Source organism: Mesoplodon bidens (assembly GCF_964165515.1).
Source record: "Mesoplodon bidens genome assembly, chromosome: 2".
In the NCBI taxonomy this organism is placed as follows: Eukaryota; Metazoa; Chordata; class Mammalia; order Artiodactyla; family Ziphiidae; genus Mesoplodon; species Mesoplodon bidens.
Genome location: NC_138177.1, coordinates 76,510,274 through 76,534,712, shown reverse-complemented (window position 1 = coordinate 76,534,712; position 24,439 = coordinate 76,510,274). Strand labels below are relative to the sequence as shown.

General features: G+C 40.9%; 1 protein-coding gene across 4 annotated transcripts in view; it reads right to left on the bottom strand.

Annotated features, from left to right (window-relative positions):
- POGZ (pogo transposable element derived with ZNF domain) overlaps positions 1–22,789 on the bottom strand; it is a 48,690-nt gene extending 25,901 nt beyond the window's left edge. For 2 of the 4 annotated variants that reach the window (XM_081224675.1, XM_081224676.1), the window contains exons 1-3: positions 22,104–22,789; positions 5,219–5,343; positions 4,075–4,233 (exon numbers count right to left, since the gene is read on the bottom strand). In XM_081224675.1, the coding sequence (XP_081080801.1) occupies positions 4,075–4,233; positions 5,219–5,342 (283 nt within the window). In that variant the 5' untranslated portion in view covers position 5,343; positions 22,104–22,789. The remainder of the gene's footprint in view (positions 1–4,074; positions 4,234–5,218; positions 5,344–22,103) is intronic. The other 2 variants (XM_081224677.1, XM_081224678.1) reach the window with 1 other exon arrangement.
- Positions 22,790–24,439: the final 1,650 nt, after the last annotated feature.

Sequence of the window (24,439 nt, the reverse complement as noted above, 5' to 3'; positions counted from 1 at the left end):
CTTCCCTGGTGGCGCAGCGGTTGAGAGTCCGCCTGCCGATGCAGGGGACACGGGTTCGTGCCCCGGTCCGGGAAGATCCCACATGCCGCGGAACGGCTGGGCCCGTGAGCCATGGCCGCTGAGCCTGCGCATCGGGAGCCTGTGCTCCGCAACGGGAGAGGCCACAACAGTGAGAGGCCCGCCTACCGCACAAAAAAAAAAAAAAAAAAAAAAGCCTTTAAAAGAATTATCTGACCAATCCCCTACCTGTAAGTTTGCTCTCAAATAAACTAGGTACCACAGCCATAAACTGATTAAATAATAGGAGATTCAGCAGCTTCACTCACAACATGTTCTGTTTGTTTTACAAATCTGAAGCTCTTGATTTTTTTTTCTTCATTCTTTTAAGTTCACTTACACAGCCTTAAACCCCAGAGGTAAGAGGGCTAAATGGAGTTGAAATGGGTCAAACAGGAATTGAAAATCATAATTACAGTAAAAAATTTATAACATTAAATTCATATCATTCACAGCTCAGAATTAAGCAGTGGTTCATTTCACTGCATAATGTTCCTTTCCAATGCAAACATATGATCAGTCAGAACTATAGGAATAATTTCTAAATGCTGAGTGGTGGATTCTGAAGAATAGCGAAAATAATAGTAAAAATGTTCTAAAATTTTATTCCTAACACTTTGTTAAAGAAAAAAGCCTTATTGAGATATAATTCACATACCATACATATTTTATCACCCATTTAAAGTGTACAATTTAGAGGCTTTTAGTATATTCACCAGGTTTGTGCAATCATCACCACTATTTAATTCCAGAACATTTTCATCACCTCAAAAAGAAACCTTACACCCATTAGCAGTTATTCCCCAATCTCCTCCCCCCAGCCCTGGCAACCAACAATCGAACTTTCTGTCTCTACAGATATGTCTATTATGGGCATTTCATAAAAATGGGGTCATATATGTGGTCTTTTTGATATCTATCTATCTACCTATCTATCTATTTTTGGCTGCGTTGGGTCTTTGTTGCTGCGCGCGGGCTTTCTTTAGTTGCGGCGAGTGGGGGTTACTCTTCGTTGCAGTGCGCGGGTTTCTCATTGCGTTGGCTTCTCTTGTTGCGGAGCACGGGCTCTGGGTGCGCGGGCTTCAGTAGTTCTGGTACTCGGGCTCAGTAGTTGTGGTTCTTGGGCTCTAGAGCGCAGGCTCACTAGTTGTGGCGAACGGGCTTAGTTGCTCCACGGCATGTGGGATCTTCCTGGACCAGGGATCGAACCCATGTCCCCTGCATTGGCAGGCAGATTCTTAACTACTGCATCACCAGGGAAGTCCCACATTTTGCTTATTCATTCAACATCTTAGGTTGTTTCCAATTCTGGGCTATAATGAATAACGCTGGCACTTCAAGAGTATCTGATTTTAGAAAGTCACACAATTGTGTGCTTATCGACGCATAAAAGAAGTTTTGAGCCCCCCCCCTTTTTTTGGCAGCACTGCATGGCCTATAGGATCTTAGTTCCCCAACCAGGGATTGAACCTGGGCCCTCGGCAGTGAAAGCACAGAGTCCTAACCACTGGACCACCGGGGAACTCCCAGCATGAAAGAATTTTTGGATGAACACACAAGACATAGGTAACTGTGGTTACCAGTCTATATCCTTTTTTTTTTTTTTTTTTTTTTTTTGCGGTGTGCGGGCCTCTCACTGTTGTGGCCTCTCCCATTGCGGAGCACAGGCTCTGGACGCGCAGGCTCAGTGGCCACGGCTCACAGGCCTAGCCGCTCCGCGGCATGTGGAATCTTCCTGGACCAGGGCATGAACTCGTGTCCCCTGCATCAGCAGGCGGACTCTCAACCACTGCGCCACCACGGAAGCCCCTCCCCCTTTTTAAACCATGAACACGGGTTAACATTTTAATTTGAATATAGAGCTCTCTAAAATAAATAAAATCCATTTTCATATTTCAGAAAATTTTTGTACACAGGCCACAGGAATCAAGGTCCATTCAACGAGAGTAGGTCACGTTGTGTCATGAGATGCTCATCATGCGCCTTGGAATGCTGGGATCAAAGAAAAATTCAGCTAAACTGGTGGCTAATAGCACTTTGACAGCTTATTTTAAGAGAAACATAGGAAAGTAGTATAATACAGTGGGAAAGCCACAAGTTTTGCAGTCTAAATAATTCAAATCCAGTTTAGTTGCTTACTATTTGACCTTAAGTACATTATTTAGACTCTCCACGCCTTGGTTTCTGCATCTGTAAAAATGAGAAAATTTCTAGATAGAGGTTCCTCATCTTTATATATATGAGGGTCACTATAAGTTTAAAAAAATTCTAAGGATTTTCCATGTGATAAAAATTATTTTTTCAGGGACTTCCCTGGTAGTCCAGTGGTTAAGACTCTGAGCTCCCAATGCAGGGGGCCTGGGTTCAGTCCCTGGTTGGGGAACTAAGATCCCACATACTGCAACTAGGCCTGCACGATGCAACTACTGAGCCCACGTGCTCTAGAGCCTGCATGTTGCAACTAGGGAGCCCGAGCACCACAACTTCCCACATACCACAACAAAGCCCAAATGCTGCACCGAAGAGCCCGTGAGCTGCAACAAAGACGCAGCACAGCCAAAATAAATAAATAAATAAATTTAAAAATTTTTATTTTTTCAGTATCCACTTATGTAGAGCAATCTATCATGGCAATTTGACGCTAAGAAATTTTAAATGCCTGACCCAGCAATCTCACTTTATATTACAGATATGCTTACACAGATACACAGATACAATGCCTGAGAATGTTCACTGCAGCACTGTTTGTAATCACAAAAAAATGGGATTGTAGTAAATGTCCAACAATAAGGGAGGTAAATGTTTATATCCAACACTAAGAACACCAGGTGCACCTCTAATGGAAATGTAAATGGATACAACATTTCTAGATGGCCAATCCAGGAAAAATATTGATCAAAATCCTTAAAAATTGTGATAACCTTTGATCCAACAATTTGACATTTAGAAATGTATTCTCAGAACTATGGATGTGAGAAAAGACAAGAGAGACAAGAGAGACAGAGATGTTCACAATAGCCCTTTAAAGTAGTAGTACACCCCTTTACAACCTATTGCTAATAACAGTTAACCAAACAACGGGAAACAGTCATCAAAATGTTACAAAAAGATTTATTAAAATGAGAAGATATTCACTACATATTGAGGAAAAAAAGCAAGTACAATCTGTATGGATCTATTTTTATAAAAAGTGAATCACTGCACATAGCATATAAATGTACATAAAAGTACATATATGTACAGAGTAAGTTACAAATAGTTATCTCCAGGTAGTGGGATTACAGTTAAAAATTGTTCTTTTTTTTTTTACTGTCCACTTTTTCTACAATGCACATATTATTCTTGTATTAATAAAGCTAAAGGAAATAAAATAAGTAAAAATAAGTCCTTTATAGCAATGCAACGATTCTATGAAGGTGCTTATTCTACACATGAATCTTGAGACATAACTTGCCAGTAACTCACTTTCAGAATGTAGAAACAGTCATCAGAAATGAAACAGAAACAACCAATACTATATAACTTCTCTAGTCAATACACTCACTAAAAAACACTTCTCTTTCACCATTCCTTCAGGCGGACAACAACCCTATCCTATTTTTCATACCCAGGAACCAATAACGAAATGAATCTGCCAAAGAAAATATGGAACAAAGCTGCCCTCGGAGAATTCTTAGCAGACCAGTGGGCTCTTCTAATTAAAAAACATAAACAATCAAACAACCCCCCCACACATCTCTTTAATAGTTAGGAATTTGGGGTTTACATTTTCTTTCCTAGAAATTATCAGCAAAAAGACTCAGCTGCCCTCTGACTTGAAACACTAGCATCGATTCAGCACTAACTCAGAAGGAACAGCACCACTTACTTCCGTAACAGAGAATCAGTACTAAACTCACTCCAACACCAGCAGAACCACATCAGTACCTAAAACTGAACAGGTACAGCTGTTCCTAAGACCTTTTTTAGTCTCTCACCCCTCTAGCCCAGGAAGAATTTCCCAATAATCCCACTTACCATTGTTGTTGGCAATTAGTGTGACAAGAGTCTTCTTTGTACTGTCGCTGTTCTGTGCCCCGCTGCTACTAACGGTGGTGGATGTAGAGAGGTGCCCAGCAACAGAAGCATGGGCAGCGATGGGCACTGGAGCCGAGACAGGCTGCTGGCTCACAGAAACTGTGGGGAAGGGGAGGCACAGTCACTTGGAGACAGGGACAGATGACACTAAAGGATACTGTTCTAATCTTCCCTTTTCACCTTACTGTGGGTCTCTATAGCCAAAAACTTTCCTGCTTTATTCATAAATCCAACTGTTCATCTGATTTCTCCTATGTGTCCCTCACACCACAAATTAGACACAATGCCTTCTTCTTTGCCTCACATTTCCTGGTAAATTAAGTTAGATTACGAGCTCACTGAACCCAGATTTTACTGTTTTGCTTATATAGCACAAGCAAACCTCTAGAACTCAAAGGCTTATTATCTCCACTACTGGTATTCATAACCATGCATTAGTAAGCCGTCCACAAGACCCTGAACTGTCCTGTTTCAGCCCAAACCAATGCCATCTTCAGTTCTCAAGGCAGGAAAGATAAAAAAATTAAAAGAGAAACAGATACAATTTAGAGGGGAAAAGAACTACCACTCAATTTCTGAATTCAGGGCAATCTAGAATTTGACCCTGCAACATCACCTTTTTGAAAGAGAAGCTAACAAGCCTAAGTTTGTAAACTGTCCATGGAGGCAGACACGAAGGAGATTCGGCTCAGCTCACAAAGGAAACCAAGTTCAAGTAAAACAAACAAAAAATCCCCCAAGACTATGGGAACCTGTTTTTGACTGGGTATATAAATGAGCACTGACACACATCTTTGCATTCTTGTTCATACATCATTTGGTAAGAGGATTGCTTATGTGTTTGATAAACATTGGTTAATCCAATTCTCAATGTTTTCAATTTATTAAATACAGTGTTTCTAGCTTTATGTACAAGGAAACCAAAGCACTTACAGACCACAGCATGGGGGGAAAAGGTAGCACCAGTGCCACAGTGAAGCAAACCTGGATTCTTGAAGTCTTCTTCCACCTCACACTTTCTTAACAAAAATGTCATTCAATTCAGTCAATATAACAATGATCTAAGCAAAAGAATTTTTGTTACCTGTAGTAGTTTTATCCACTGAATTATAATCCTCAACTACAGAATCCTCAATGACATCACTGATTTTCTGCCATGGCTCCAACTCCTCCTCCTCACATTCCATAAAGAGGTCGGTGTCCGCCATGCTACAAGAAAAAAAAGATTGAATAAGATATTGACCTCAGAATGGGAGAAAGTTTTATACAAAATATGGAATCAGATTCCTGAATCTATTGGTAACCTATTCCCTTGTGCTCCCTCTACCATTTCCCCTAACCTCCCCCCACTTCCAAGGTCCCAGAAGTATAACTTTTATTCTTGAAAAAAAAATTAATGTGGAAAAGTCCACAGCAAATTATTTAATAATTAGGGTTATGAAAATTTAATCTATAATATCCAGGGCTGGGATTAGGATGAGGCGAATCATGCAAGTGGAGGGTCAGATCCTGCTTTATTCAAAATTGATATTTTGCTCATTATGAAATTTTTTGCATTAATATTGAGCTTTTAAAAATGATATATTTGCTGTTTGAGGAAAGCACTCTAGAAACTTGTTTGGAAAACTGGGAATTTCTGAAGAAAGCGTTAACCATTCTGTCTCTAGACTGCTCTTCTACTGATTCTGGACTTGAGCTGCAACATTTCCAGCCTCCAGCCAACCCTGCTTGCTTCAGACTGGCCCCCACAATCCTAATTGGCAAGAGCCAGTTCCTTAATATCTATCCTGTTGTTACTGTTCTGAACTCAGTGGTTTTCGTATACTGATAGACTCCTTGGTTTGTCTCAAGTCTGAAGTCAAGGGGAGATTCTGTCAGCAACCAAGACCTCTCTGTTCAGTCCTTAACGGGTTTTTCCTCAATTGCGTGGCTTGTCCCTATATTTGTGCTACTAAATGTATAAAGGTATATAGTTATACCATCCTCTAAATTTTCTCCAATCATTTAATATATTGTGCAATGTTAAATACACTGCATCCTTAAAGCTGTCTGTCCATTTATCTTTATTTCAAAAATCTGAACAACGGGCCAGGATATACTTGAGCTCTGTTTGGTGAAATTTAAATGTAAATAAAATGAAAATAATTGCATAAAAATGATACATTAAAATAGTATTTTATCTTGATTACTGAGCCTTTTTGCACTTAAGTGAGAACCTCACTTGTCACAATCTAATTCCAACCCTACTACTACCTTAAACTCCACCATGATTTTGGGAGTCAGCCTTTAATTTGACTGCTTAAACACTGCTTAAATTACATTCATCTTTGCAATGCAAACAAAGAGTTATTATTACTATGCTGCTCTCCAGTATTAGTTGACTAAAAGTCAATTTCTTTGTCTTGGAATGGGGAGTAGCATTACTGCTCAATGTTCAAACAAAACTTTTAAGGCAAGGACTCTCGGTGCCCTTAGCATCTCAGAAATTTTTTCACCACACCCCGAAAGCAAAACCAAAACAAAACAACCAACCTAACCTTTGTGTTTAAATAGTTAGGTCCCTACAATTTGATAGTATTAGCTTGCAAGATGCCCAACAGATGGCATTGTCCCCTTGAAAATTTAAAATATTCCAGCAATGCCGCAGTAAGTTGGCTAGTCAAGTGCCCACAGTTTTAATGGGTAAAGTGCTTCATTTGATTCTAACTGGTCTCTAATATTCTATTTTAATTATTTCTGTGCTCCCAAACCAAAACCACATAGGAAAGAAGGTATGAGCAGGGTAAGAAAAAGCTCTAAAGTGTCAACTTAAAATTTTCTTAGTTTTGTATTTAATTTACATATACAAAAGACAATGCTAGCCAGAAACCGAATTAAAAAGAAGCCAAATCCATACCAAAGGCATTCTGAGTCAAGAATATACAACACACTTTTGTATTTTCCAGTCTAGTTCCACTGAAAGAGGTAACATTCTAAACAACTCTTTTCTAACTGCTTAATTTTATACTATTGTTCTTTGCTGTGTAACTTTCTTAGAGCCCACAGCCACCAGACAATTAATGCATACTATCAAACATGCAGCAGAATGAATATAAACTGTGGATAACTTCTACAAATGGTTTTCAAGGACCTTCTTTCAGCTGTGACCAGCTACAAGCAAACTCTCCATACATACGCTGAGCAATTTGTAGAAAACTTTCCTTGGGAATAAGCAGAGCTATCTGAATGCAAATTGTGGTTTTCAATGTCATGCTTCTGGATATTTTAATAGCACATCCAAAGGCTGGTCTTTTACCTCAACTATTTATAGTATCATAAAAGACTGAGTTCATGTTTTATCCTGTCAAACAATGAAGATTAATAAAAATAATGAAAGATTCTTCCATCTGATGGGAGTCAAATTATGTTATTCCTACCATGAACAAGATATTCTAAGAAACAGAGTGGAAAAGGCAGATGTGAAACAATGGCAAAGAAGAATGTTTATGTCCTAACTACTTTTTACCAAGTGAGAAAGACAAATAACTCCTCAGATATAAGCTCTGCCAAGACAACCAACGTAAATTAAAAGATTCAAAATGGAAAGAAAATTACACTTAGAAAATATTTTTCAAGGTTTTTACAATGGAGAAGACAGTTAACCAACAAGGTCTGACAACTCAGAAAATAATAAATCTGCTGACTGAGCATATTTTATGACCCACACCAAAACATCTCTGAAAGACACTGAAACCAAGTTTTCCAAACAGTCCTTATTTCTGATCTAGACTCTTCTATCTCAGAATGTGATCATTCCTTTCATTTCACCATCTATAGCTCAGGGTCAAAAGATTAACTCTGTTGAAAAGATGGGCCATGCCACAATAGAGGTATCAACCTGAATTAAATTCCTTGTAAACTTTAAAAATGAAAAATGCAAAAAAAAAAAAAAAAAAGAAAACTGCAAATTTAGCACCCTTCAGTAGTTTTCCAGCTATCAAAAAGGAATCTTCATTAATATAATGAAATGCTATACTTAATATCTCTACCAAGATGCTCAAGGAACACCATCTTTCTCTGCAGTATTCCAAGTGATCCATGGCCTATAACCACCTTTCAACTATTTTTGATCAAAGAAGACAGGAATTACTAAATATGTAGAACTAAAATATATAATATCTTCCCAAACTATCAGTCTACTCGTGTTTAACTTCTTTCTACACCAAACCTTCAACTTAATTTCTCACAAGAAAAATCTGGAATTTTCCCTTCTCTTCCCTATTATTTTGCTATAAAAGATAAATGTACTCATAGGCTTGGAATACATCTCACATGCAAAAATAAACAGTGACTTCCCTGGTGGTCCAGAGGTTAAGAATCCGCCTGGCAATGCAGGGGACATGGGTTCGAGCCCTGGTCCAGGAAGATCCCACATGCCGCAGAGCAACTAAGCCTGTGTGCCTCAACTACTGAGCCTGCGCTCTAGAACCCATGAGCCACAACTACTGAGCCCGCGTGCCACAACCACTGAAGCCCGCGTACCTAAAGCCCGTACTCTGCAACAAGAGAAGCCACCGCAATGAGAAGCCCATGCACCGCAACAAAGAGTAGCCCCTGCTCACAGCAACTAGAGAAAGCCTGCACGCAGCAACGAAGACCCAACACAGCCAGAAATAAAATGAATAAAATAAATTTATAAAAAAAAAAATCCGTGTTCCAATGCAGGGGACGCGGGTTCAATTCCTGGTCAGGGTACTAAGATCCCACATGCCACAAGGCAACTAAGCCCGCAGCTATAACTACTAAGCCCGCATGCTCTAGAGCCCGTGCGCCACAACTACTGAGGCTGCACACTCTAGAGCCCACGCACCACAACTAGAGAGAAACTTACAGGCCACAAGGAAAGATCCCACGTACCACAACTAAGACCAGACGCAGTCAAATTAATAACAAAACCAAAAAACTTACATTGAGCTTCAATCCTTACTCAATTTTAGGACATTTTCATTTCTTCTGAAAAAGTGCCAGGTAAAAACCTGAATTTCAGAAATTAAAAGCCAGCACATAGGGAACACCATGCTACATCAAGAGGAAAACTTGCACAGGTAGTAAATTTGAGAATCATATACTATAAACAAGTAAAGGGGCAAACTTTCATCATATTACAACTATGAATCTCTGAATCAAGACTGTAGTGATTCCTTTTCTGCTATTCCTAAAATGAGATATCAATTTTAATTATATACAAGAGTAGGGAATTCCCTGGCTGTCCAGTGGTTAGGACTCCATGCTTCCACTTCAGGGGGCCTGGGTTTGAGCCTTGATTAGGGCCAAAAAAAAAATTATATACAAGAGTAGACATGGGGCTTCCCTGGTGGCGCAGTGGTTGAGAGTCTGCTTGCCGATGCAGGGGACACGGGTTCGTGCCCCAGTCCGGGAAGATCCCGCATGCCGCGGAGCGGCTGGGCCCGTGAGCCATGGCCGCTGAGCCTGCGCGTCCGGAGCCTGTGCTCCGCAGCGGGAGAGGCCACAACAGTGAGAGGCCCACGTACCGCAAAAAAAAAAAAAAAAGACATGTATCCATCACCCAGCTTCAAAAATCATCAACCAATCTTGTTTCATCTATGCCCTCTCTCCTTCATATTATTTTGAAACTAATCTCTAATACCATATTTATAAATATTTTATTATGCAGCTCTAAAAGATAAGGACTTGAAAAGATCATGTACCAAAAAAAAAAAAAAGTCATAGAGAATTCCTTGGTCATCCAGTGGTTGGGACACGGTGCTTTCACTGCTGGGGCCGGGTCTGATCCCTGGTTGGGGAACTGAGATCCCACAAACTGCATGGCCAAATTTTAAAATAAATAAATAAATAAATCATAGTACCATTAATATGCCTAAAAGATTTATAGTCTCTTAATATCAAATATCTAGTCAACACTGAAATCTCAAATTCTCTCAAATGTCATATTTCTTTTTAAATTTATTTTATATGGAATATAGCTAATTTACAATACTGTGTTAGTTTCAGGTGTACAGCAGTGGTTCAGTTATACATATTCATATATCCCTTTTTTTCAGATTCTTTTCCCATATATGTTATTACAGAATACTGAGTAGAATTTCCTGTGCTATATAGTAGGTCTTTGCTGATTATCTGTTTTATATATAGTAGTGAGTATATGTTAATCCCAAACTCCTAATTTATCCCTCCCCCCATCTTTCCCCTTTGGTAACCATAAATTTGTTCTTGAAGCCTGTAAGTCTGCTTCTGTTTTGTAAGTAAGTTCATTTGTATCATTTTTTAGATTCCACAATTAAGTGATATCACATATTTGTCTTTCTCTGTCTGACTTACTTCACTTAGTATGATAATCTCTAGGTCCATGCATGTTGCTGCAAATGGCATTATTTCATTCTTTTTTTATGGCTGAGTAATACTCCATTGTATGTATGTACCACATCTTCTTTACCCATTCCTCTGTTGATAGACATTTAGGTTGCTTCGATGTCTTAATACCATATTTCTTAAAGTTTGTTTGGTTCAGGTTCAAATAAGGTCCACCACATATTATGATTATTTGATAAGTTTCTTAGGTCTCTCTCTTTTTTTTTTTTTCCAGTACGCAGGCCTCTCATTGTTGTGGCCTCTCCCATTGCGGAACACAGGCTCTGGATGCGCAGGCTCAGTGGCCATGGCTCACGGGCCTAGCCGCTCCGTGGCATGTGGGATCTTCCCGGACTGGGGCGCGAACCTGTGTCCCCTGCATTGGCATGTGGACTCTCAACCACTGCGCCACCAGGGAAGCCCAAGTCTCTTTTAATTTATAGGTCTTCCTTCATCTTCCCCCCCACACCATGTAATTTATTTGTTGAAGAACCAGGTCACCTCTTGCAGTTTCTACAGTCTGGATATTGTTGATTACATACACATGGCATTTAATATATGTCTCTGGCCTCTGTATATCCTGAAATTGATAGCTGGATCTAGAGACATGATTAGATACAGGTTTAACATTTTTTTCTCCCAAGACTACTCACAAGGGCAGGATTTTCTTCCATCAGGAATCCTTCCATCCAGGCTCAATGCCTAGATCTAGTCATTCTGAATCTATCATTCCCTTTTCATTTATTAACTGAAACACCTTGATTTAAAAAAAAACAAAACGGGCTTCCCTGGTGGCGCAGTGGTTGAGAATCCGCCTGCCAATGCAGGGGACACGGGTTCGTGCCCCGGTCCGGGAAGATCCCACATGCCGCGGAGTGGCTGGGCCCGTGAGCCATGGCCGCTGAGCCTGCGCGTCCGGAGCCTGTGCTCCGCAACGGGAGAGGCCACAACAGTGAGAGGCCCGCGTACCGCAAAAAAACAAACAAACAAACAAAACATATCTACTATTTGGTTACCCAGTGGTGCAGTTCATATAGTAAAAGTCTCGACTCTTTCCATCTTGCTTCTTTCTCTTTATTTACCAGTTTTCAAAATAATGATGTTTCACTAGCATTTCCTCAAAGTGACCAATGAGCTTATTCTTTTTTTAAAAAATTAATTAATTAAATTTATTTTTGGCTATGTTGGGTCTTCGTTGCTGCACGCAGGTTTTCTCTAGTTGCGGTGAGCCGGGGCTACTCTTCGTTGCGGTGCACGGACTTCTTGCGGTGGCTTCTCTTGTTGCAGAGCACGGGCTCTAGGCACACAGGCTTCAGTAGCTGTGGCACGCAGGCTCAGCAGTTGTGGCAGACGGGCTTAGTTGCTCCGTGCCATGTGGGATCCTCCCGGACCAGGGCTCGAACCCATGTCCCCTGCATTGGCAGGTGGATTCTTAACCACTGCACCACCAGGGAAGTCCAATAAGCTTGTTCTTTTTTTTTTTTTTTTTGGCGGTACGCGGGCCTCTCACTGCTGTGGCCTCTCTCCCGCTGTGGAGCACAGGCTCCGGACGCGCAGGCCCAGCGGCCACGGCTCACGGGCCCAGCCACTCCACGGCATGTGGGATCTTCCCGGATCGGGGCACGAACCCGTGTCCCCTGCATCAGCAGGCGGACTCCCAAACACCGCGCCACCAGGGAAGCCCAAGCTTGTTCTTAAACCATCATTATATCACATCATATGACGTATCAATTTAAATATATTTGATATGTTTTGATCCACTGCAGTTATCCTTATTGATACTCAAAGTGTCCTATTTTGGCTACCGGGAACTTCTCAGTTAGCTCCTGAGTCCTTCTGACACAACTCTTGTGTTTGATAAAATCCTGGTTGTAAGTTTCAGGCTCATCTCATACATTCTTGCCCCAGACCTAGAATCAGCCATTTCTCTAAGGAGCCCTGATTCCTTTTGGTGTGGAATGATGTTCCAAGATCGCAGTCTAGATGCTAGTGACTTCTCTGCTCATTAAAAAAAAAAAAAAAAAAAAAAATTTTATTTGGCTGCATCGGGTCTTAGTTGCAGCATGCGGGATCTTTCGTTGCGGCGCGTGGGCTCCCCTCTAGTTGTGGCGCGTAGGCTCTAGAGTGTGTGGGCTCAGTAGTTGCGGCACACGGGCTCTCTAGCTGTGATGCGTGCAGGCTCTAGAGTGCACAGGCTTAGCTGCTCTGCAGCATGTGGGATCTTAGTTCCCGGACCAGGGATTGAACCCACGTCCCATGCATTGGAAGGCGGACTCTTAACCACTGGACCACCAGGGATACCCCTCTGCTCATTTTAAACATAAAATTATCTCCATATCAACCCCCAACTATTAGTCAGCTACCTTCAATTTCGCTTCTATGTCATTCGGCAGAAAAATTCCAAATCTACAAATAAGACTTGTCTTAGAAACTTAAAACAAACTTCTATTTTCTCCTGAGATTCTTACTTGAGATGTTTCAATCTTTTAAACTTTATTAACTAATTCTCATTACTTCCACTCTTTTTCCAACCTTTCCCTTTCCCTAACAAGTTGCCCACATCATTTTCCTCACTGGCAGAATTTACATATAGTTAAAAAAAATTTTTTTAAGAACAATCAAAGATTAATAAAGAGGACACAGCATGCAGTTTAACCAAGTCCTTTAGCAAGTAACTTTTTTTGAGGCTGCCTTCATTACCTTAACATAATCATCTATGTTTTGTTGCATTTTTCAGTAGTCTGTTCATTTTTTATTACTGAGTAGCGTTCCATTTATGGATAAACTATCCATCCACATGTTGACAGACAGTTCTTTTCAATTTTTCAGGCTATTATGAATAAACCTGCTATGAACATTTGGGCACAAGTCTTTGTGCATGTTTTCATTATTTTGGATAAATAACTAGGAGAGGAATTTCTGGGCCATAGGGTAAGTGTATATTTAACTTCCAAAGAAATGGTGAATTTTCCAAACACTAGCCTAAGTAGCTTCTGAATTACCCAATTTACAAGTCCTGCAGAGATGGTCTTGTAACTTACTATCTATCTATTTATTGCCACGCCACAGGGCATGCAAGATCTTAGTTCCCTGACCAGGGATCGAACCCACGCCCCCTGCATTGGAAGCATGGAGTCTTAACCACTGGACTGCCAGGGAAGTCCCCGTAACGTACTTTATAATGTGGGGTTGCTTAGCTCCTATGACTCTTAGTTTGGGGCCCTCAGCTGATACTCTGAAACAACAGGAACATTCATATTTAACTAACATATAAGATACTCAATTTAACATTCTTCCCTTAACTACTGGACTGTAATATTTGAGAGGGCAGGAACCATGTCTTTCTTATTTATTTATTAAATTGAAGTACAATTGATTTACAATGTTGGGTCAGTAAAGTGATTCAGTTATACAAACATATATATTAAATATATATGTATGTAATATACATATGTATAATATATATATATTCTTTTTCAGATTCTTTTCCCTTACTGGTTATTACAAAATATTGAATATAGTCCCCAGTAACTATTTTTTTAAAGACTGTCTTTTCTTGAATGCCAAGATATAAACAGATCACCTCAAAGATATCAAATTTCTCAACTACTCCTAACAAAAACTTTACCCATAACACATAGCTAATAAGGTTATTTTCCAAGCAAACTGGGAGGTGGGAGGGGGATGAGATAAAGCAAAAGACCTACACCTTACAAATGAAGAGCTCATTTCTAGTTTCAATAAAATTTCTAATAGAGCTAAAAGATGTCATCATATTCCAGTGTTCTCCAACATATACTAAGCACAGTCCAAGCCGTGCAGCATATCTGCAGAAGGGAACTGTGTTCAACGTCTGTACATAGGTTATATAAAGGGAAACCTAGATCATTAAGGAATCCACGTATGCCAGTGGCTTTTATCCAACTCAGTAATACTCAAACAGGGCTAATCTGCCCCCAGAAGACATATGGCAATGTCTGGAGACATTTCTGGTAGTCATAACTAGGGGTGGGGTTGGGGAAGGGTGCTACTGGCATCTATCTAGTGGCAAGCGGCCAGGGGTGCTACTAAACATCCTACAATGCACGAGACAGACGGGGACTTGTCTGGCACAAAATGTTAATAGTGCCGAGATTGAGAAACCCTGATCAAACTGAATCCATGTTCTGAAGGGGAAAATTTTTTAAAAAAAACCATCCCATGTTCTATGCATAAAGAACTCTCATTTCTTTTTTTTAAAATTGAAGTATAGTTGACTTACAATGTTAATTTTCTCATTTCTTTTTAAAATAATTTATCCTCTCTGCAACAGAAAACATGAGAACAAGATCCCTATGAATTGTTCAAATGGTTACATCTTAACACAGTAAAAACATTTTTATAAAACTCATATACATCTAGTTTGTTTCACCCTATAATGATCTACCTGTGAAACTTGTTCCTGCCTAAGTACGTAATTTCTCCTTATAAAACTTTAGCATTATGATGTTAGTTCTGTAAATTTATGGTTACTATCAGTATTAACTGGTAAATAATCTTGATGAAAATAATTTCCCAAAGTCCCAAAATCTCAATTTCTAAAATTTTTGGTTTTCACCCCTTTACTATTCCTCTGTGGGTTGCTTTTGCTAAATATATCAGCTCTTATTGCCTCTTCAACTTTCCAATCATTTTCTCAGAGGGCAGTGAACCAAAATGACACGATGCAAACTTAGTTCTGTGGTCCTTCTCAAAGTCCTATTGTTATGCTTAAACTTAAAATTACGGAAGTAGCTCTATGTCTCAAAGCCAAAAGTTATGACAGTAATAAGTTTAAATAGAAAAATGTTAGCCAATAATACAAACTCTACCTGTCATCAGCTGTTTGGTCTGTGGCTTGTTCTTTTGTAAACAACAAACAAAAGCTATTGACAATAATGTTTAACCTGAATCAAACCAAGCACTTAAATTTAACTTCCAGTTTTTAGGAAATACAGCAGTAGAGGAATAAGTTAAGTATCACCTCAAGGAAATAATGAGATAAATCCAAAAAGTGGGACATTTTAAAAGGAAATAATCAGACAAGTGCAGAATATGGAATATTTTATAAAACTACTAACAGTTTAAAAATGTCAATCACACACACACATGTATACATGCATGCCTACACACAGAGTGAGAAGACTAAACCAGACGACTGAAAGAAACTAAAGCGATGTAACAAAATGCAACACGTAAACCTTTACTGGATTCTGGTTCATAAAAAAGCTATAAATGACATATTGGGGAGAACTGGAACATTTGAATATAGACTAGATACAAGACGATATTTGGAAATTATTTTTAATTTTCTTAGAAAGAATAGTGGTATTAGAGTTATGCAGGAGAACGTATTTATTCTTAGCAAATGCATGAAATGTTCAGTGCAAGTATCATGACTGTGACTTTCAGGTGGTTCAGCAAATATATATTTTGGCGTTTTCTTACAGACATCAAATATGCCAACATTAAAAATGGTTGTGTTGGGACTGCCCTGGTGGCACTGTGGTTAAGAATCCGCCTGCCAATCCAGGGGATGTGGGTTCGAGCCCTGGTCCGGAAATATCCCACATGCCACGGAGCAACTAAGCCTGTGTACCACAACTACTGAGCCTGTGCTCTAGAGCCTACGAGCCATAAGTACTGAAGCCCATGCGCCTAGAACCTGTGCTCCGCAACAAGAGAAGCCCACGCTCCGCAGTGAAGAGTAGCCCCCACTCACCACAACTAGAGAAAGCCGGCACGCAGCAATGAAGACCCAACGCAGCCAAAAATAAATAAATGGATAAATTTATGAAAAAAAAATTGTTGTGTTTAGGTGGTGGGTTCATTGTAGATACTCCTTGTAGTATTCTTTCACCTTTTCTACATGCATGAAATTTTCTTAAAATTAAAGTTGGGGGGATCAGATGAGCAAGGTCTGAGAATCTAACATAAAATATGGTGGCTATAGTTGATAACACTATAATTGATATTTGCTAAAAGAGTAGAATGTTCACATACACACAAGATAAATATGTGAGGTGATGGATGTGTTAATTAACTGAATGGGGGGAATCCTTTCACAATATTTATGTATATGAAATCACCATGATGTACAGTTTAACATCCTACAATTTTATACATCAATTACACCTCAATAAAGCTGAAATTTAAAAAAAAAAAAAAAGGAACGGGGAATAACTACCTACTCGTATCTTGGTTGTGATATTTTGTTCTACTATATTCTGCCATTTTCTTTTTGCCATTTACTAAATCAAACTGGTAGCCTCATGGGTTGAATTTTCTGTTAACTTGTTCTCATTTCTAGGAGCAATTTTCACATAGATTATATATACACATTTCTAAAGATGTTGCACAATAATTAAATGTTAGAAAAAATAAATCGAAGTTGAGTTATACAGGTTACCAAGGAGGTACTGTAAGATGAGATGAACACTGCCGTCTTCCGTTAATCAACGCATCATGATTATCTGACATCTTGGTAACCTATCTGGTTTCTGTATTTTGTAGCAGTAATTACACTGCTAACATGATTTTCGTGCACTCAGTAGGTTTTACTCAACACTGCAACTCACACGGGACTATTAGTGATTCCCACAGTCTTTAAGTCTGGCATTCATCTTTCCATCCATAATATGGGTGTACCAGATACATACCTCTCTAGGGAGGACTGAGTTGTATCTTAAACGCTGGCAAATATGGTAGTCTACCTTATACTCAGGTCCTATAAAATCAGCTAGTCAGTAAAAGCCTATATAACTGAAAAGCAAGATACAAAGAGACTCTTTATACAATCTTATTTAAAAGCAGCAAAAAGAATCCCTCAGTTACAACTGTCAGTCTACCTCTGAAGTATTTAATGGGCAGAAATATCTACCTATCTTCACCTCAAATAAGATTAGGAAAACATGTTTTCTACCAAAACTCTCCAGACAGATTTGGCTCTTGAAGCATTGAATTCCTTTAATTTGTCTGGTTCTTTTATAGCTCTCAAGTAAACTCCAGGAATGAAGAATTCAGTATCTAACATTTTCAATTCACTGCTAGTGCATACCCACCCATACATAAATCAAGATAAAAAGAACATCTGGAACAGAAAAAATGTCTTAAACAAAAAATTTAAGAATACCACTCTCTTGCTCCTGAGTGAGAAATAAACAATAATAATCGTCAAAACAATCTGTATTCAAGTTACTTCAATTTTTGACTTTAAAAGGGATTCATTCCAGAAAACCTACAGGGCTGAATACTTAGTATGGCTATAAAACTAATTATTGTTAAACTTGTAATAAGAAGCATTTATTTACCCAGTCTTCCGTATGGCCCATTTTGTCCCTCACAGTAACTGCTGTAGAACCTCACATATAATATTCACAATGGGTTCTTAAATAGTCTTTTTTTTTTTTTTGCGGTATGTGGGCCTCTCACTGCTGTGGCCTCTCCCATTACGGAGCACAGGCTCCGGATGTGCAGGCTCAGCGGCCATGGCTCACGGGCCCAGCCGCTCCGCAGCATGTGGGATCTTCCCAGACTGGGGCACGAACCTGCGTCCCCTGCATCGGCAGGCGGACTCTCAACCACTGCGCCACCAGGAAAGCCCTTAAATAGTCTTAATAATCTGCCTAATATTCCTCAAACATAAAATTCTTTGCACTTATCTGGCAGCAAATCTCCTATCAAGAAGAACCCAAATATATTCATTATGGGCTCTTTACTAAAACGACAACTAAAGTGAGCAGTTAAGTTTCCTATGTTTAAAGCGTACAATATTCAGTTCTTCTCCCAAGAAAAGTTCTTCTTCACTGACAGTTGTATGTTGTCTAAATTCCATTTCTACTCAATTTCATTTAACTCTGCCAAATACTAGCAAAACATTAGTCCTTTCTCCTCTCCTCTGGAGTTACATGTAAAAATACGTTTTTGTGGATATGGCTTATTATCACAAACCAGATTGCCAAAGAATCTATCAAAGTCTTACCATACTGATATTATGACAAAGACACCACCAGCTCTAGGGTTTGTAATTTAAATCAGAAATCTCGGGCTTCCCTGGTCGCGCAGTGGTTGAGAGTCCGCCTGCCGATGCGGGGGACACGGGTTCATGCCCCGGTCCGGGAAGATCCCACACGCCAGCCGTGGAGCGGCTGGGCCCGTGAGCCATGGCCGCTGAGCCTGTGCGTCCGGAGCCTGTGCTCCGCAGGGGGAGAGGCCACAACAGCGAGAGGCCCGCGTAACGCAAAAAAAAAAAAAAAAAAGAAATCTCCACTTTCAACAAAAAGACATATATGGAGAATAAAGACTGACACATTATCTGGAATACATTTTGTTTTACTATGATATAATAACAGGCATTATTATGCACTTTACATTCATTATCACAATTCTCACTATATACCCTAAGTAATACATTTTACAGATAAGGTCAAAACGAGGTTTAGAGAGTTTAAGTAACTTGCCCTAGGTTACAGTTGGTTTGAATCCTGGCTGGGATATTTACTAAGCTTTTTTTGCTCTGGAATTCTTCCCCAAGTCATTGCCTCTTCCATTATTAACTCCAACATTTCTGAATTCTCCGGAAGTTTCTATATGGAGACAGATTTGGATGATCTCAGGAGCAGAAGGATAGGAGAGACCCAGTTTTTGGTCTCGGGACCCCTTTACATTCTTAAAATTATTAAGGATCCCAAAGAGCTTTTTTTATGTGGACTTTACCTTTTGATACTTACATTAGAAATTAAAACGTAAAAAATGTAAATACTTATCAGTATATTCAAAAACACACCTATTACATGTTAACCTAAATAACATTTTCAATTAAAAATTACTACTTTTCCCCCAAAGAGTAAAATAACGTTGTTTTACATTTTTGCAAATATTTCATGTCTAGGTTAATAGAAGGGTTTGATTCTCATAACTGCTTCTGCATTCAGTCTGTGGTTCTATGTCGTTTTGGTTAAGTACATAACAAAGATCTGCTGTCACACAGATAGAAAAAGGGAAAAGTATTCTAAAAACCTTTTCAGATAGTTTGTATATTGATATAGTACTAAAGCTAGACAAATGATAGTTTCTTAAAGGATAACTGCATCTTGGAATCTGAAACCCTATCAATGAATGTTATCTTAAAATCCATTGATGTACCTTAGATTTTGAAATGATTTCTTACTCATGGTGACTTTCAAACATCATGCAATGGTCATTTGGAAAATACAGATTTACTGAATTATGCCTATCTTCCAACTATTGACACATTTCATCACACAATATAGAAAAAAAATCATAGTCATTAAAACTGACGTTATAAGAAAAGTCAAGTACCAAGAAGTTGTTAAGCTTGAGGTATCAACTTTTAAAAAATTCTAATTTTCACTCTCAAATTTTTATCACTGGGAACAAATACTATCGTTTTCCTTGAAGTGACAAGCTCACACTTTTTCAAAAACATCCACAAACACTCAAGTGTTAAAAACTGTAGTTTATCAGTCATTCTTTCAAGTAAAAATGCTGTTCCAGGAAACAAGCAACTCACAACTAAATCTCTCAAGTGCCTTTCCTTATGACAAAGATCTACCTCAGCAGGCGGTGTTAAGTGCTTCAGGCACACTTCCCATTTGGTCATAGATTCTTATAAATTAAAAAGACATGTACTAAAGGGTTGAAATTTAATATAATTATTTTTACTGCTTCATCAAGGACATTCTCAAGTAAGTATAGAGTTCCCTGCAGTAGTTTTATCAAGTGTTGCCTTTGGATCATAAGTGCAAATGTCAGTGAAAAAGATAAACAGTGTCTCAGTATTATTTTGAAAACAGTTATGACCTCGAAACTCTCCTGAATGGGCCTGAGGGGATTCCCAGGGGTCAGCAGACCACATTTTGGGAACTGCTTTTCTAGATTATACCACTGGTTCAAGGTGGGGGTGGAAACTAACAAAATCCTGTTCATTCCAAGTGTCTTCATTCTGTTAGTTCCTTTAGTTTGAGATACATCAGGGTAGCTGGTACGTTATAACCATAATATACGAAAGGGGAAGGAAATCAAGGGCATAGATTGCCACTTAATTGTTCGAAGATTATAGTCTGAGCACCTTTATGCTGGATCAATAACTCAATATGGTGGTTACCCTAATCAGTCTCAGCTGAAGGACTGCAGATTAAAAATGTAAAGATGATACTCCTCTCCCCATCCCATCCAAAAAAGCTTGGGGATGAGGCCCCCCCAAACCGCACTTTTAGCGATCTGCAAGGTACTTTTTATGCACCCCGAAGTTAACAACGATTGTGCTAAGTAGTTCAAAGTCCAATTCCCAGTTCCAAAAGCAAGGGGTCTCAAAATTCAACGTCGTTCGCCAAGAAGCAGCCCCCCACCCCCGGCCCCGCCGTTTCCCTTCATCTAGATGGGAAAATTCCTTTGAAAGTTAAATTGTACTTCTGTGGGGTTTTGAGCTGCGGTGGGAGGTCTCTAAAAGAGTGTAGAGGGCTGGGCCACAGTCTGCAACAGAACGACGGCTGTTCCGATAGGACACCTGTATCTCAATTTCCATCTCGAAAAAGAGATCTGGACTAAATGACTTACTCTTTCCAGCTCTACCTTTTTCTGAGCTGAAAATATCCAAGACATTGAGAGAAACGTCCAGTATTATTAACAATTTGAGGGAATCCCGTGTCTGACAGAAGAGGGAATCAGGAAAACTCGCAGAATGGAGAGAAAGCAGGTGGATCAACATCACTCCTTTTCAGAAAGTGCTAAGAATCTAGAGAAAATAGTCCCTGGGATAAACATGGCGCCCACCGCGGCAGGATATAACCATACGAAAATAAAGCTTTTTCCGCCACATCCCATTTTATAAATCACGGCGCCACCCCAAAATTTTAGAGCCGGGGGAGGAGACTTTGTAAACCGCGGTGAACTAAGGCTTCGGGTGTACTATACGACCGAGCGGGGATTACATAACACAAGGAAGAGACTAAGCAATCACTCATTTCCCTCCTCGCGCTCAAAAAGAGCGCCCCACTCGTTCCCCGGCGGGGGTGGCGCGGGGACGGCCGAGCACCATCCCCACCCCCGGGGGACGTCGGCCCACCGCCCCTCCCGCCGCGCCCCGCCGTCTCGCCACCGCCTGCGCCCCCGCCCCCGCCTCTTCCCCAGCGGGCCGCCGCCCGCGCCCGCGCCCGCGCCCGCCCACTCCTCCGAGACGCCTCGCGCCGGGTGTGCGTGTGGACGTCGGGTGTGTGCGGGGCCGTGGACCGCGAGTGCGCGCGCGCGCGCCGCTGCAGGCGCCGGGGGCGGCCGGCAGGCAGACAAGGGCCTGCCCGGCCCGCCGCGCGGCTCCCGGGGCGCACGCACTCACACACGCGCTCGCGCGCCGCACCCCACGCCCGCCGCCGCCGCCGCCGCCGGTCGCGCCGCCACTCGAGGGGGGCGGGGGCGCGCGCCACCGGGCCCCCGCCCCCACCCCTCGCGCTCCCGCCCCATCCCCCTCTCATTGTCTCGCCTCGGAACGCCTCGCCCAGCGAAAAGATAACGGAACCCCCGGGAGAAGGGGGGTGGGGAGAGAGAAAGCTCGCTCGCTCACTCACCTCCCGTGGTCGTCGCCGCCGGTAGTCTGACCCGAGGAAGGCGCCGTCGCCTTAAAGGGACCTTGCACCCGGCGCCGGGAGAAGGGGGTGGGAGCAGGGGAGGGGACGGGGGCTTGGGGGGAGACGGAGAAGAGGGAACCGTTGAAAGCTCGTCTCCCCGAGGGTGAAAGGAAACCTCCCTCGGGTTCGAGTGATTTGGGGTGGATTTTTTTCCCGAGGGGGGCGGGGGGGCCCCGAGGGAGGGGGCGGGGGGGCCAAGGAATGCGGCTCCGTGTACGGGAGCTGGCGCGGGGGAGAGAGACGCCGACTCCCCCCACCGACCCTCTCGCCCCGCGGAGGGATACGGCTCGTCACTTCCGCCCTCCCCCTTTCGTGGTTTTTCAATTGGTTGGAGCGCGTGGCACGTCATGTGCTCATCCTAACCCCTGCCCGGGCTTCTTTTCTAGTCAAGTTTGTCTGGGCCTGCAAATAAATAAATAAATAAATAAAATTTTTAAAAAAATGAAATTAAAAATAATTAGCCCAGAAGCAATATCTAAATTTTGGTGAGAAAGATGGGATTTCCAAAGAAAATACTTCCCTGGACTTTCCAAGGAAATTTTGGGAATCTCCACACTTTCCACTCAAGGCTTATACCTAATCAAAAGGGGAACCTCATGCCACAGGCCAGATGGTGAGGCCCAATGGCACCAACGACTGATATTGGAACAAAGGCATCAAAATGGCACTCGTTCTTCTTCAAGAGACATTCGGTCAGGTAGCTTTAAGTGAAGAACTTTTAAAAGCCATTTTTACCCTGAACCCTTCTGGATTCTGGAAGGAAGTCACACATGATTGCTTATTAAGGTAGTTCATGTATGGAAACTATTTTGAGATGAATAGATTCAGCAGAGATCTTCAATTCAAAGAAACCGTAGCCTTCACAATTGTGCTTTTTGCTCCAATCAAGGCTGAGATGGACTGGCCCAAAGAAATTGCTTTGTCCATTCAAGACTATCCTCCTGTTATTTTTCCTCAAACAAAAACTAACCTCTTTTCCAAGTAACTAAGAAATTTTTTTCTTTATTACCTCCTGAAGTGATGATAAAATTTTAGTATTTTCCTTGGATATTTGAGGATATTGTTGCTCTTTAAGCAATACGCAAATATTTGCTCCAAACCAAATGCTAAATCAAAGTACTTGGCGCAAGACTGGGGAGATGCACAACCACATTTATTCCTTCTCTAGGTACACACTCCAAACCACCAGACGATGAAAATAGGCAGTGGAGGTAAGCATTCCAAATTGTGCACCCATGGGCATGCACGCACCACCACCCATTTTCATCATCCCATTTCATACATCTCAAAAACACGTGAAGGATTTCAACTAGTCATTCTTAGGAAGAACTTTATTACTTGAATTGGAAGAATCACTGAGCCTTCTGAAAATTCTTCTGAAACCGTTCCAGACCTGATCTGGAAAAGCCCATGCTGGGATTATGGAATCAATCATCAAAAGACATTCTGCATGAAGTTCTAATTCTATTTTATGCTTTCCTGCAATAATTCAATTCATTATAATGTCATTTGCCTCTGAAATATTGTTGGTGAAAAATATTTTGCCATGCTCTAAGTGCCAGCTTATGCTCTCTGCCAATGAGGTCTAGCCCAGCAGATTGTACCATCTACCACTGACCAACCACCATTAGCATACCATACTGAAAATGCATCATGCATGTATTCATTTATTCAACAAATATTTATTGAGTACTTTCTATATGCCAGGCACTGTTCTAGATGCTGGGAATGCAACGACAAAGAAAACAAAGTCCCTGAATTCATGAAACTTATACTCTAGTGGGGAGAGACATACAATATACACATAAATTGTTCCAATATCTATTACAGAATAACAAATGGTCCCAAAACTTGGTGGGTTGGCACAACAATTTTATTATTGTCTCTCACAGTTCTGGGAGGTGATTAGACTAAGCTAAACAGTTCTCACTTGGAGTCTCATTCAGTGGCTGAGGCTGAAGTCATCTCAAAAGCTTCCTCAAAAGTCTAGAAGTTGATGACTGTTGGCTTGGACTGAAGCTGGGGCTGTAGGTCAAAACAGTGAGCTGTTGGCCTCTCCATGTGGCCTAGGCTTCCTCATATTATAGTGACTGAGTTCCAAGATTTAGTGCCCCAAGAGGACCAGGCAGAAGTTGTCTGGCTTTTTGTGACCTAGCCTCAGATGTCACATAGCATCACTTCCACCACAGTTACAGGCCCACTTCGATTCAAGAGGGATGGGAAACATCTCTCAAAGGGAGTAGTAGAAACATCACATTGTAAGAAAAGTATGTGGA